The sequence below is a fragment of the Rutidosis leptorrhynchoides genome, chromosome 2, assembly GCF_046630445.1.
Source record: "Rutidosis leptorrhynchoides isolate AG116_Rl617_1_P2 chromosome 2, CSIRO_AGI_Rlap_v1, whole genome shotgun sequence".
NCBI classification, from domain to species: Eukaryota; Viridiplantae; Streptophyta; class Magnoliopsida; order Asterales; family Asteraceae; genus Rutidosis; species Rutidosis leptorrhynchoides.
The window spans coordinates 57,713,996-57,729,532 of record NC_092334.1 but is presented as its reverse complement, the minus strand read 5'-3'; the positions used below and the strand labels follow the sequence as shown (position 1 = coordinate 57,729,532).

Sequence of the window (15,537 nt, the reverse complement as noted above, 5' to 3'; positions counted from 1 at the left end):
TAACAATAGGAACATCACCAATGTTCTTCTCTTCTTTATCAGAATCAACAACATGAGCTATAATAGCATGACAGCCTTTGTGAAGATATTTATGAACTTTCAAACAGCTAATAAGATTTAACTGTCTGCATTTCTTATCCCCAAAAACCATCAGCGGCTCTCCAACCACATTAGTAATACGAACAGCTTTCTCATAACACACGATTTCAGCACGATTCGCAGACAACCAATCCATACCAATAACAACGCCAAAACTGCCTAGGTCAATCGGTATTAAATCTACCTCAAAATCTCTACCAACCAGATTAATGTTACATTTACGATACACAGACTTAGCAGTAAGCACTTCACCATTAGCTATCTCTACAACATAAGTTCTATCTAGAGGAGTTAACGGAGCTTTGATTTTTGGATTAAATCTACTTGACACAAAACTTAAATTAGCCCCTGAATCAAATAGTACATAAACCGATAAGTCGTTGACCGAGAACGTATCAGTAACAAGTTTTAGATCTTCCTCAGCATCCCTGGCATTAATGTTGAACGCCCTTCCACGTGCATTCTCAGTAGTCTTCTTATTAGGGCAGGTATCACGGAAATGCGCCGGTTTACCACATTCATAACACACCTTCTGAGTACCCCCATTCTTCGGCTTCCCATTACCATTACCACCATTATTACCACCACTTACAGCAGGAGGAGCAGTATCCGGCATGATCACCGTACAATTTTTAGCAATGTGTCCCTGCTTGGAACACCTTTTACAAGTAACCGTACAATAACCATCATGAGCCTTATAACATTGCGGACAAACACGCTGATTACGGTTATTCGAACCAGAAGTATTTTGTTTCTTCTGCTGATTTTGGTTCTGGTTGCGGGTGTTATCCCACTTTCTTTTTTCATCATCAGCCTTTTTAACAACTTCCTCACTAGCATCAGTCGCAGCTTTCTTACCTCTTCTCAAAATCTTATCATTAAGCTTATGCGCCATAGACATGGCAGCTTCAATAGTCTGGGGCTCACTGGACTCAACCCCATTCTCAATCTGCTCAGATAACCCGTCAATATAAGCTTCAATCTTACGGTCCTCATCAGCATAAGCGTTTGGACACAACAACGTCAATTCAAAGAACCTTTGCTCATAGGCATCGAGCTCGGTGCCCTTCATCTTTAAGTTCTTAAGCTCAGTTTCCAACTTTTTAAGTTCACCTCTAGGACGACAACGGGTGATCATCCTCTCTTTAAAATCATTCCAAGACAAACCATAAGCAGCATCATTACCCAAACTGCTAACCAAATTATTCCACCAAGTTAAAGCACTGTCTTTGATAGTGCAGCTGGCGAAACTAACCTTGTCCTCATCACGGACTCTACTAACCCGAAAAATAGACTCAACCTTCTCAAACCAACGAGTAAGTCCAATGGGTCCTTCGATGCCACTAAATTCTTGTGGACGACTAGCCATAAAAGTCTTGTGGGAGCATCCCACCTGGTTGTTGGCATTGGCATTAGCATTAGCTGCCATTGCAGCTGTAATCCCTTCAGAAATTAAACTTTGCATGCGAGCTTCGTTGGACTCACGGGGAGGCATGATCTTCAAAACAGAATAACACAACCGTTAGTACTAAGAATAATACCAGTGTTATAAAGGAATAGATCGAACACGAAAAGATTAAGCATTAAAATAATAGTCAATGAACACTATGTGTAATAACATGATAGTTATGATAGTTATAGAAATAGCCACCACATGCATACATACTTTATGATAAAAATTATACAACATACATAGCACCTAACATACATGAACTATATTACGCATATACTATAACATGCCAAGAGTCACAACACCAGAATAAAAACATGATAATGATAACAGATGTTATAAAAGAAATAACCATCCATACATAAATGAAAACATCCCATAACAAAATCCTCGGCAAAACGCCGTACATCACCCAAAAAAGAATGTATAAAAGGACATTAAGTCTATGAAATAAAGTAATCACTCATAAATCATCATATCACATCTGCTTGGAGCGGGTATAATAAGCTGGGCCGGTATGAGGCTCTTCAGGAGTCTCATACTTCCTCAACTTTCCCTTCACCTCCTCCAACTTTGTCTTAAGACCACGAACCACGCTCTCAAGAGCCTCGAACTTAGCATCCACCTCTCGGTTATGCTTCTGTATCTTGATCTCAACCCCATGCTTGAAGCTAATGAACGTATCCATACCAGCTCTAATCTCATCCATCACCTCCGTATGCGGAAAGACACGCATACAGTCGCTAAGAGCATCAATGCGCATCTCTGGCGTATATGCCCTAGTCATATGAGTGATGGTAGCCATGTAGTAGTTAACAAGGTCGTTCATGCGAGGCTGCCGTGTACGACGATGGGAGCCAGACGGGGAAACAGGAGCAGGAACGGAACTGTTGCTTGAAGCCGACATCTGCAAACAGTAAAAACCACAAACCACATACAAAATAGAGAAACAATATAAGCAATAACTTATAAACATTCCTCATATGAAATAAAATGCATAATAATGCTATATCAAGAAAGGTTGGGCTATAGACTAGACTCTAATGCACCCTAAAGATCAAGGGTTAACCACATTAATGCAACCTAATTCCCTACAACCAGAGCTCTGATACCAACTGTAATGGCCTCGTCAAGTACCCTTAACAGCTCCGTCACTTGGTCCAACAACTTGATCGAACTTAAATGAATTTATTAAACAACATTGCATTCTTTATTCAAAAAGTTCCCAAAAAGGAAATTTACTCAAAATAAGTAGTTCTAAACAACTCAACTTATTAAAATATCCAAAGTTGACCAAAACATGTCAACAAACACCCACAAGTTTAAATAGCCAAAAAGAATGCAAAGTTTTAATGTTTATCAAAATCTGCCAAAATGTATGCAGACCCTCTAACACAGTGGAAGCCCAAAAAAATCAAGTACCTGTGAAAACATGCGAGTAAACTATCAACAAAAATGTTGAGTGAATTATAGGTTTAAATAAACGAATAAACTTTAGACCACAAGATTTAAAAATGTTAGAAAACATTAAACTATTATTCCATTATCTATAAGTCACCTGGTAACCACTTAACCATTTCCATATCCTTACCAAACACAACATATACACTGAACAGTTGTATCGTCAAATAATTACGATGTACTAATACATTCCGATTATAAATTGCTAGCGCGACTAGCTCGAAATGGGGCTGTCAAGCCCGATAGATCTATCCATGGGATTCGCGTTCACCAGTAGAAACAAGTGATTACAGCTACCATACTAGGGAATATTTTCGTTCAACTCATAATGAATAATTTAAATTTAATTGCCACTTGTGTCTAAACGTAAAACAAAATGCATGTAATCACATCCCAAAATACTTTAAAATAGTATGAAAAGCGGGACTATAACTCACCTTAACGAAAATGAAGTAACCACACAAAAATGTGAACCGCAAATGAAGTAAGTGATCAAGAATGATCACAACGCCGACCTATAAATAAAGCAGGTCGATATAAATAACTAACTTAGGTCAATTCTTAGTATAATAGCTATAGTACTTGTTGCAAGTAAACATAGAACAACACTCAGTATGTTTCGGTATGATCAGGACAGCGTATAACACGTACTTTCTATTTTTAGAAAGTTTCTATTTTTAGCGGGTTTCCATTTTTGGAAAGTTACTATTTTTGGAAAGTTTCTATTTTTGAAAAGTTTCCATATTTAGAAGGTTACTATATTAGGAAAGTTTCTATAATTAGAAGGTTTCTATTTTTAGAAAGTTTTTAACTTAGAAAAGTTTCCTTAATTAGAAAGTCAACAAAAGTTAACTTAAAGTCAAAGTCAACCGAAAGTCAACTCAAAAGTCAACCTTGGTCAACATAGTCAACATTGAATTTTAAAGTGTATATTATGTTAATAATATAAATTATACCGTTATTTAAAGTCATAAATGTATAATTATGTCATAACATAAGTTTAGTTAAATTAAATTGAATTAATAAGTTAACATAAGTTTAAATGATATAATTAATATAACATAAGTATTTAATTAAAAAATTAAATATTAATCATAACATAAGTATTATTAACTAATAATAAATTTATAATCATATCATAAGTATTATTAATTAATAATGAATAATTAATCATATCATAAGTTTTAATTATAATTATTAAATCATAAGTATTTAATAATGAAATTATAATTAAATGATAACTAAGCCTTATAATAATTAAATAATTAATTAATATTTATTATAAGTCTTATTATAATGATCTCATAACATAAGTTTAATACTTATCATAAGTATTTTTCATTAATAATAAAAGTATTATTAATCATAAGTTTAATTAAATGTTTAACTAAATCATAATGTAGTTAATAATTGATATATTAAATATATATATCATAAGTCTTATATTAAATTAATTAATTTTTTATCATAAGTAATTTAATTATAATGAAAATCATTATTTATATCATAAGTTTTATTTCATAACCATAAGTTTTAATTAAAAGTTCATCGGGTCATAACTTGAGCTCCGAGTGTCAGTTTTCGGTGAGTCTTATATATATCCTCGCCTAACCAACCCACACGACACATTAGTGCACTCAAGAACACCCCAAGAATAGCCCCCAAGTTGTGACCAACAGCTATAATTCAACTTGGGACTTTAATCCGATCAAAAACTTGTTTTATTCATACCGGGTGATCTGTGGCTCGGATTTCGATGACCAGAACATGAATGTTCATCTAATCATCAATCCTAACACACTAGTACACCCTAGAGACTCCAAAAGTGGTCACAAAGTCGGACCAAACCTGAACACATTCGTTTTTATATTTTGATTCCATGAAAACGCCATTTTAATCATAACTTAAGTTCCGGGAATCGAAATAACATGAATCCGGAGTCTAAAATCAATGTATTGATGAGAGGAACACATCTAGACACTTTAATTTAACAAAAACATCATTTAAGTTTACTGAAATGGTCAATTAGTCTGCTGTCCACAATCAATCAAACCGAAAATATGGAATAACGAGTGATTCTAAGCATACAATCATTAATCCAACAACATACAAACACAATACTATCATATTAAACATCAAAAATAGAAAAATTATGTAAACATCAAAAAGCTAAGGTTAGGGTTTATACCCTAATCAATAATCAAGTGGTATGATTGTGTGGAGAAGAACGAGAGGAACGCGATGATGATAAAAGCTTTTTGAAATGATCAACAATAGATGAAGATGATGATGATGTTTGGTGATGGTGGCAACAGCCACAAATGGGGAAGAGGGATGAGAGAGTTGAGAGAAAAGTTTAGGTTTTTGATAAATTGCAAAATGAAAAATGAATCCACAAAAATGAAAAGCAAAAGAGACTAACCCCCTCCCCCTTGGATTAATTCGGCTGAATGGGGAGGGGTATGGGGTGGGCCCCATGGCCCAAAATTGTTAAATGTTGATTTGCTTTTATCCCGAACGCCCGATCGAAACTTGAAACGCAAAAACGCCGCTACACGATTAATTATTCGGAGAGATAACATATACGCGACAAATAAAATATATAAACACTATATATAATCATATGACATCAAAATATCATATTTAAAATAATTTGGATTTAAAAATCTCAGAAGTTTGATCGTTGGTTTGAAAATCGAAAAGATTCGCTGGATAGAAATCCCGACACGTAGAAACGTATATAATTTAAAATTATGAATACAAATATTCACATAACACATAATAAATAATAAATAATATATTATTACTAAAATAATAATATAGGTCATAGAAATGACGTGGCACGAATAACAATTAACGGGCGTTAAATAATAAACGGTAAAAGATAACGAAAAAAGTAGGGTCGTGACACCTTCATAACCAACTTCAACATGATCTCACTGAACACATTTGGGGTCTTCCACCAAACTTTGGAAGTTTAAATGCTTAACTTTTCTTTTTTAGAAATTTGAATAAATTGTAATTTTTCATTTATTAGGACTTTTAATATGTCGTACTTGTTTTTAATTAGGACTAAAAAAATGTAATCGTGTTTGTTTTTATTAATAAAAGTGTTGTTTTAAAAAATATCATATTCTTTTAATTAAACAAAAATAATAATAATAATAATAATAATAATAATAATAATAATAATAATAATAATAATAATAATAATAAACAAAATAATTAAAATCAAACAAAAATGAAAAATAAAATAAAAATGTGAGACCTATTTTCCTATCACACAATCATCACAGTATACCATTACAAACTTCATCACGCCATCACACTTACCATATTAGCACTATACCCCACAAAATATCCATCACACCATCACCATTATAAATGATCTAATAATAAGTTAGGTTTTACAAGTTCTCATCATTCAACAACAACATTATGTAACAAGTTTATTAGCACTAGTATATTAGGCCACACCCTATGGTGTGTTACCACGCTTGTTAACAGCTGCCAGGAGCTCACACACACAGAGAGCAATTCTCCAATTTATCCGTTAGTTGCTCCTACAACAGAGCTTTCACAAGTAAGAAGTGGAACCATATGTTTTTTTCCTTGTACATTGTATTTAATTAATTGTACATATTATATTTTATGAGTATAATTGTGGGTAATATTTTAGTGTAAGATATGGAGGGATTAGTGAAAGGAATGTTAAATGTGTTTGTGCTGATGTAACGTTGATATGGAAGAGATGAGTTATGTGAAAGAATTAAACGATAAAGAGTAACTTACTTAAAGTCTTACATAGATATGTGTGAATTTTAATATTATATAAAACGTGCAATACATCATTGCATCCACATATGCTATACGATGAGAAGACAAAATATCCCCTTTTTTATATTTTCCTATATCGTTTCAGGTATGATTGCAATGAGTTATATATTATCTTTTGCTTTTTGTAAGTTGAAATGTTTGACAGTTAGGGATGACAACGGTTGGAAAAAATTCAGCGACCTGTGACTATCCGTGTTCGTGATGGGTGGATATTCAAAACAATTTACCCCCAGGCACAGGTCGGTAAAAATTTATACCCGAACAGATCGCAGGCAGGTCATAGATATATAATATCCGTTGCGAGTAAATATCGACCCGTGATAGCCGTTTGAGTAACTCATGGGTATACCCGTTAACCCACGTAAGTATGAACATTAATGTGCAATTATTTTTAACGTAAATCCACAATTATTTTTAAAAAATTTCTAAAGTTAACCCTTAACACTGTGCTTAAGAACACGGGCAGAGGTATGTAATACTTTACGGGTGTCTGTGCCACCACTAACCATTACCATGTAACACTACAAATTTTAATCTTTATGAGTATGACCCTCATTTTCATGTTGTGACACCAGCCCATGGCCCAACTAAATCAATAATATAATATACTAGCTTAATAGCTCGTGTATTGCACGGTTGATTTAAAATTGTTATCTAACAACTTAATATATAGTAATTAACGCATTTTTCATAAACATCGTTAGTGATAAAAAATATTAATGTAAATAACATGAAATTGAATATAGTAATAAATTGCACACTACACTTCTCTGGTTTCATCAATTACTCGTCAATTATCCGTTTTTCCTGCAAATAAAAAAAATGTGTAGTTACTGACTATTTAACACCTTACATACTTAAGAAGGGTAAATAAAGTGGAGGTGCCAATTTCAACCCAATTATTGGTGTAGGGTTCAAATTGAATCATACTTCGCCTCCACATGTTAACCATGCCAACCCTCCAGAATCATTATAATTTTGAAGTTGGATTATCAATGTAATAATTTAGTTTTTTTTCATTATACATTTGTAAGAGTATGTGGAAGTTGGATTATCCACGTCTTCATCACACTCCGAGTACCTTAGGGAGTAAAGATCAATGCCTCACTTGTTTAACTCAATATGAACATGTATCTTCTTTTTCCTAGCTCTAAAAAGGAATATCCATACTTTTGAGGGAAAAAGCTGCTTCAAGTGTTATGCATACCTATGTTGCGATTGCTTCTTCAGTTATAGAGAATAAATATTTTGTTTTGAAAACTTCAATAGGCGCAAGTGACCAAATTCATTCATCTCTGCTCTTATTGCTTGACCGATAACCTGCTATTTCGCTAGTGAGTTGCTGCACTAAGAACCCGACCTGATGGATTTCGAGACCATTTCCATATGAGCTGAACTCTTTGATCCGTCCACTTTACTCTGGTGCACACCAAGGTTTCCTTCTCCATTTCAAGCCGAAAGAGCCTATTTACCTGTCTAATAGCCTGCCATTTCCTAACCAACACTCGTCCCAAAAACGTGTCAATGAGCCGTTGTATACCTCCATTAAGTTTGAACTGTTAAACTATGACCATACTCAAATGACACTATTTATTTTTTCATTTATATAATAATATAATATAATATTATAGTATTGCAAATCTTTTCCAACAACCAAAGGGCCATTGGCCTAGCGGTATCGAGGTGGCCCAACCTATTGGTTGGGGGTTCGAGTCCCTTGGTGGGCATGTATATATTCGTGTTTAAATTCGTGTATGGGTGTGTGTGTTTGCCTTTCAAAAAAAAAAAAAAAAATCTTTCCCAACATTATCGAAGGTTATCTAATCCAATACATATGATCAGTAACTTACCAAATGCCATGTCTTGATCTCCAGGAATTGCCTCTGACATGTCCTTTGTTGTAACATCAGCAAAATATTTTTTGACATGGCAAGTTCCTTTTGTAGCAAAGCATCTTCGTCGATCTTTTATGAATAAGAGAGCTCACTATGTTAACTATGATGTCGACAATATAACCCAATTCATAAGGTAAAAGCTTAAGCAAATCAAACATACAATAGGATTCATCGACGAAACCTACGGTGTAACGTTATACTTCAGATTTATTTTCTTGTAGGTTACAACATGAAACAAAGACGTTAAGTATATTACACAAAGCTATCTCAACTTATATACTATTATGACAAAGACTAACCTCAAATGCTAGTAGTCTTATATGTATTGTAAATGAAGCTTTTTAATAATCTCATAAAATCTAAGTCATTAAATACTTCCATTATAAACAATAGGTTATATCTATTTATGGGTAGAGAACTCACATCTTCAATTTGATCATCAAATGCTGAAAACTAACTCATTAAGTAATGATGCTATATAACTTTGTTCCACCATCGGTAGCCAATATTGATAGAAAAGATCTTCCTGCTGTACACACAAATAACTAATGAAATAAATGTATTGCTACCAAATTGATGCAACAAAGAAATCATAACATTAGTATTATTATCTAATCATGAACTGAACAAAAAATCTATTAACTTGACTTTTGGGTTGCCGAATTGAAAGAACTTACTGATCTCAAGAAAGGTTTCAAGCTCAAAGGTGAGGCATATGTCAATTTCTTCAGCCGTTAAAAAAAATATGTCAATTTCTTCAAGATCAAATCACACCACACATCATTATTTTGGCAGCTTCAGTCTCCAGTTGAATATCCAACAACCATCTATGTCACCACACCCTAGATAAAAACAAAATAACAAAAACGCCATTTAAACTATACTGAGCACATATGTCATATAAATTAGTCTAAACTACAAAACAAACAAAAAGTTGAAGTTCTCTTACACCATTTTCGAGTTTAGCTTCCTTCACCTGCAAAACATAATGAGTTACCGAAACTATAAACCCTAAACTATAACTACACCCCGACATGAGATAAAAAAGACTATCAAATTCGACATAAAACATACTCTTATCAAGATAAAGACTCAGCTACTATAAAAAATCAAGATAAAGACTCGCCTACTATAACAATTCGTTAATCCAAATCCCTAACTCGAATCCAGAAACTTTAGCACGTACTAACACCACAACATTGTAATTCTACCGTTGAAATTATAGCAATCCGATGAAGACAATTAATGAACTATGTAATAGATAAATTAATTTTAAGAACACGTCAAGCCCTAAACTAACCGATATCTATATACTTCTCAATCACTACAACCCACGACTCGAAATCTTTTACAGTCATTTCATCAAACACCATGTGTGCATTGAGCAGAACTCACTCGTCAAGAACATGATCAACACATGACTAAACATAATTATATGGTTTTAATGTGTGAACTACCAAATCGATAGATTACGCAATTGAAGAAGACATTTAGGATTGAAACCAAAAAATAAAGAATCCATGTTAAGATTGAAAATTTCAAGTCCAAAGTGCGAATTCGAGTATTTAACCCTAGAAATCGCTGATTTAGTGTTAAGGAGGAAGAAGAAACGTAATAATTGGAATATTACCTACTAAATCTGCACACAATCGGGATTTAATCCTGCATCTTCATGAATCTGATTGAAGACGGAGGGATAACAGGTGAGGTGTAAAAGAATATGCAGGAGTATAAGAGAATTAATAGTAAGCGCTCATTGATTGATGATGAGCAAATATGTCAATACATTACAAACTAATACACAATGCAATAGCTAATACATATAAGCTACTAATAGTATGTACACTGATGATTCATATACTGCTAAAGGTAAATATATTGATGATTCAAACACGCTAGAAATGTATATTTATCAATAATAATCTAAATTTTCATGTACACGTTGAAGGTTAACAAATTAATAGTAAAACAAAACTCCAAGAAACGCCATATTTGAACTTCAGGAAACACAAATAGTACAAAATAACAGTAGTAATACAAAGAAAAGAAAGATCAACTCTGAAATTACGACTACACATACCAGGAAAGCAAGACATTTGCAAATGTTTCAACAAAAATTAGAATCACCAAACAAAATAAATAAGAACCGTTGTTTTAAAATAGATACCTTGAACACAGCTCAAATCCCCAAACTTTAACCTTTCATTGAAGTTATATTCACCATCTGTCACCGGAGTAACAGAAACTTACAAAGGTCAATTAAGATGAAATATAGTTACCATATAATTAAGAATCAGATTTTCAACGTGAATTTCAACTTTTTAGTTAGACGCCGATGATTAATAATACGAATAAAAACTGAAAAGCATACAACATCACAACAAACAACAAAATTCTGAAGAGAAAAAAAGTATTCCTTTGACATAAGTCTCACAACAACATACTAAAATAACATATACTACATTTGAGCACCTGCAGCATGAAGAAACGGCAAACAGTTAAACAAAATGAAACCATTATTACAAATATAAAGATAATAAAAAACTACACTCAAATTACACAAATAAAATTATGAAATCGGCTTATTTTCCTTAAATTGCTCCTGTTTCAGCCAAATATCAAAACACTAAATTAACATTCAAGAACCGTCATTTAGAACACACAAAATTAAGCATATGAGTTACAGAATCAATCAAACATGAACCTGAAGATATAATAGCAGTGGTTCCATAAATCAAAATTCTATGACTGACTTTAAGCATGGTTATAAAAAACCCTAAACCCCACAGTCTTCCGTTACATACCCACCATTACATCAATCATCGCAAGTGACTTAAATCCGTAACCTTATCCACAGCCTTCATCATGTAACAATTTAAGAAATAAACCACCATTCAAAACCCTAATGGGAAAAGCCCTAGATTACCGGCGACGAAAGGAAATAAACAAAAATATTACTGTGGAAGAAGATGATGGCAAAGAAGAAGAGACATTGTATTCACTGAACGAATTGAGAAATCACTGGAGGACGCGATAACGTTTGAGAAAGCAAAGAGCAACCAAACCTACAACAACAAACACAAAATAAAAAACTATTAAATGCATATACAAAAACCATACAAGTTAACTTATAAACAAAATTAGATGACAATAATTCAATGTAATCAAAAAAGAACAGATACATACACTTATATGCAGATAACATTATTACTATAAATTTGCAAAAATAATACACCTAAATACACCTTAAAACTATCTAAAATCCAACAATCTACTTTGTATATTAAAAGACGCATATAATTTCCCTTTAGTTATACACCAACATATAACCCACATTCCACTAGAGCAATTGTAAAATAAAAAATTATAAAATCCAATATGAATGGTTCTTTAGCCGTTTATCAACAAAAAAGAAAAGGCATCAAGTGAACCATACTTACAGTGCAGTAGAATAGACAAAAGTCGAAGTACGAAGCAGCGAAATTACGAAACCCTAACAATCGCTCAAGGAGAAGACGAAAAGATGAAAAAAGCATATGGAAAAACTATGGGGTGTGAAGTTCTCCAAATTGCTATAATGATAAATAAAATACCTAAATAATACACTCAAGCACTGTGAAACATACTTATTAAACATAAAAGATATGTTAATTAGCCCAAAATATAGAACCTCTAACCGATCCACCATAACTGCAGCAGGGCGAGAAAGCCATCTAACAAATTCCAATCATTAATAAAATTTCAACCTTTCTCATTTCAAACTAACACCAAATTCAGGGGTTTTTATTAGTCAATTTGGGGGAGTTCTGATGTAAGTTAACAAAAGAATCTACAAAATCCAGATCCTTCATTTTCAACTCAAAATAATACATAGAATGGATTTATTAGATTGAATAGGATACATCACAAACCCAAGATTTATATCATGGCCAGGGCCAACCATCCAGGCATAGCCTGGGTGGCCAGGGTGCCCCGCAAACGCTCAGTTGACCAGTCAAATGGGAGTTTCCTCAAATATGGCGCAGGTTCGATTCTTCGGCCACTCATTTGTGCTTGGCGCTGAGACAGGGGTTAGTTCCGACTACACTTGCCCGGGCCTGCGATGACCCGTTTGCAGTTGACATCCAAAGGATGCACAGGGTTAGAGGTTCCCCGCCATAATAACCATTTTCCTCAAATATCTTGGCCAGGGCCAAACCCCCTGATTATAAAACTGGAGCAATATCTTCATATGGAATAATCAAATAAAACAACACGTACATTTAGCAAAGTCATAATCAAAACAAACCCAATTCTATCAAAGTTAAAAAACAGTAACTTTGACCAAAAATCACGACTTGCAGTCAAGTGTTTATTGATAAAAATTGTAATGTATGTAACTCTTTAGCAGAACTTTTGAATACTTACCTGATTTAGTACAACTAAATATTGAAAACTGATCATATTTCACAATTGTAAGTTAAAGAACTTAAAGGCAGAATTTATGTACCCTCTCTAATAGTTGCTGAAGAGGTGTTTTAAACTGTTGAACACCACGACCAGTAGAGCTTTGATTTAATCTGTGTGCTTTCTCAAGTGCATAATACCGAACTATTTGCAGACACAATTAATAACAAAATAAGATAATAATTAGTTGGATGGCAGATGTTAAGTAATAGTTAGAACTTAGAAGTAAGTATCTAACGTAGGAGATGAAGAAAGGAACGGAAAGGGGAGTAGTAATTACAAAGGTAAGCAACACAAGGACTTTTATTGTCAATCTATGTAGCAACATGCAGAATGGGCGAAATGTATAGAGCGACAAAGGGACGAACTCATTACCAAAAGCCTCTGTGGTTGTGAAAGCGCTTCGGGAAGGTCTTCTTGAAAGGCCTTGTGGTCCAGATTTTATGTCATGGGATAGCGATGACGTTGACTTCTCTATTGTCTTTCCCACGCTGCCTTCTTCCGTTTTTCTCCTTCTCCCCTTAATTCTTCATTCTTTCACGACACAATACACACATTTAATAACAACAAAGTCCAATCACTTACCATAAAATTAATGGTAAATTAACAAAATTTGGGAGATAACCTCAACATAGATTCAAGCAGTAACTACAAACCAAATCCACATGATATATAATATTATCTCAATCAAACGATGAGCCAGAGACAGTAAATCACTTGCCATTATATCAAACACCAAAATAGAAATATTATCTGGCTCTATGGTTTAAACTGATATTGAATATTATCTCAATCAAATGGTGGTCTGCATATAGTTATATGACATTATGTTTTTTTATGCAATATTTCGAACTCTGTATCCTAAGCCCTAATTTAAACCCTAATTTCAAGTTGCATAATTTATAATTTATATAATACATGATAATTTGTCCGATTCAAAGGAGAATCTACGATCTATGATGAAAACCAAAATCCCTAATTAATCGACAATCAACTCATGATATAACAAATCGAAATCAAAGTACAAAGATAACTCACGGCCGACGTTTTAACATGATGAACATGGCGGCGATTTTGGGCTGGTGACGTCGTCATCTTCATCGTCACCGGGGATGTTTTCGACGATTTCCAGAATATGTTGGTAGTAATATATAATAGACAAAATTGTCAAAATCTGTGTTTATATATTTTTGTTCAAATCATCCCTGTATTCACAAAACTGCATAATACATCCTTTAATGTCAAAATAAGTCTCAAATCAGTCCCTATATTTACCAAACTAATGCATCTTAAAAAATATATCCATAACTCAAGTACATCCTCTCAAGAACTATTGAACATCCATAACTCGGTAATATGCTGTTTGGTATCGGTATTTCCGATATATAAACCTAAATAAAAAAAATCAATATAAATAGCTATTGAATATTATGTAATATGGTCATGCTATCACAATTAGATCATAGAATGCGATGATATATAAGTAGTAGATTAACAAATTCAAAATGTGAGTGGGCACATTTTGAATGCATTTACGATGTTACATAAGCAGTTTGTTTAGTTACATGACAATGTTGATACGTAGCAGATTGTTTGATGGCATTTACGTATGTAAGCATGTAATTTGTAATTAAACACATTGTTTAGTACTAATCTGGTACCTTTTAAAGTGGCAGATTAATTAGTGCCGTTTTGGGTTTAAGTAGGAGATTAAATTGTTTAAATGCCTCAAATGAATCTACGTAGCGAATTAATCCGTAGTTTAATGTAACAGATTGTTTGAATTCATTTACTTGAATGCTTATGAGTAAATAAGCAGATTGTTTAGAAGCAGGTTAACATTCTACGGAATACAAAACAATATCAGTTACATAAGAAGACGTAATTATTATTTTCTTGATCAATATGATGTAGTGTGCATTGAGGAAAAAGTTACGAATGAGAGAATACTCTTGGATTTTTTTCATAAGAATTTTTTTTTTTTTTTTTTTTTTTAATAAGTTAGAGAGATAAGAGGATGTACTTGGGTTATGGATATATATTTTAAAGATGCATGAGTTTGGTAAATATATTTTACAAACACATGTATCTAGTCAAAAACTTTTAAGGCGGGGACTGATTTGAGACTTTTTTTGGCATTTAAGGATGTATTATGCAGTTTTATGAACACATGGATGATTTGGGCAAAAATACATAAACACAAGGATGATTTTAGCAATTTTGTCTATATAATATAATATTTATATGGTTTTGTAGAGTAAAACATTATGGATTAATCGGTGGTAGTTGCGTCAGCTAATACGGCGGAATTAAATATAATTGAAGGTGAAAAGGATTTGTGGGTTTTCA

At 33.2% G+C, this 15,537-nt stretch overlaps 1 protein-coding gene across 3 annotated transcripts; it reads right to left on the bottom strand.

Annotated features, from left to right (window-relative positions):
• Nucleotides 1–7,546: 7,546 nt before the first annotated feature.
• Nucleotides 7,547–14,298, bottom strand: LOC139890891 (uncharacterized). Of its 3 annotated transcripts, none has more exons than XM_071873818.1 (11): nt 14,227–14,298; nt 13,564–13,715; nt 13,232–13,332; nt 11,701–11,807; nt 10,373–10,420; nt 9,692–9,718; nt 9,420–9,584; nt 9,166–9,271; nt 8,698–8,811; nt 8,055–8,411; nt 7,547–7,654 (listed from the first exon to the last, which is right to left on the bottom strand). In XM_071873818.1, exons 1-5 carry the CDS (start codon nt 14,250–14,252, stop codon nt 10,399–10,401), a joined length of 408 nt encoding a protein of 135 aa, XP_071729919.1. In that variant the 5' UTR covers nt 14,253–14,298; the 3' UTR covers nt 7,547–7,654; nt 8,055–8,411; nt 8,698–8,811; nt 9,166–9,271; nt 9,420–9,584; nt 9,692–9,718; nt 10,373–10,398. The 3 variants fall into 3 exon arrangements, 2 of the variants coding, with proteins under 2 accessions (XP_071729919.1, XP_071729920.1); XM_071873819.1 differs by having other exon boundaries at nt 8,055–8,341; XR_011773474.1 differs by lacking the exons at nt 7,547–7,654; nt 8,055–8,411; nt 8,698–8,811; ... (2 more) ...; nt 9,692–9,718; nt 10,373–10,420 and having other exon boundaries at nt 10,683–11,807; nt 13,564–13,722; nt 14,227–14,297.
• Nucleotides 14,299–15,537: the final 1,239 nt, after the last annotated feature.

Excerpts from the sequence above, each read along its gene's own strand:
- LOC139890891 (XM_071873818.1), bottom strand. The coding sequence starts at position 14,252 with ATGTTCATCATGTTAAAACGTCGGCC. Across the intron at positions 11,808-13,231 it reads TTCAGCAACTATTAGAGAGG|GTTTGGTTGCTCTTTGCTTT; the intron begins GTACATAAATTC and ends TTGTTGTTGTAG. Across the intron at positions 10,421-11,700 it reads TGCCATCATCTTCTTCCACA|ATTCATGAAGATGCAGGATT; the intron begins GTAATATTTTTG and ends GTCTTCAATCAG.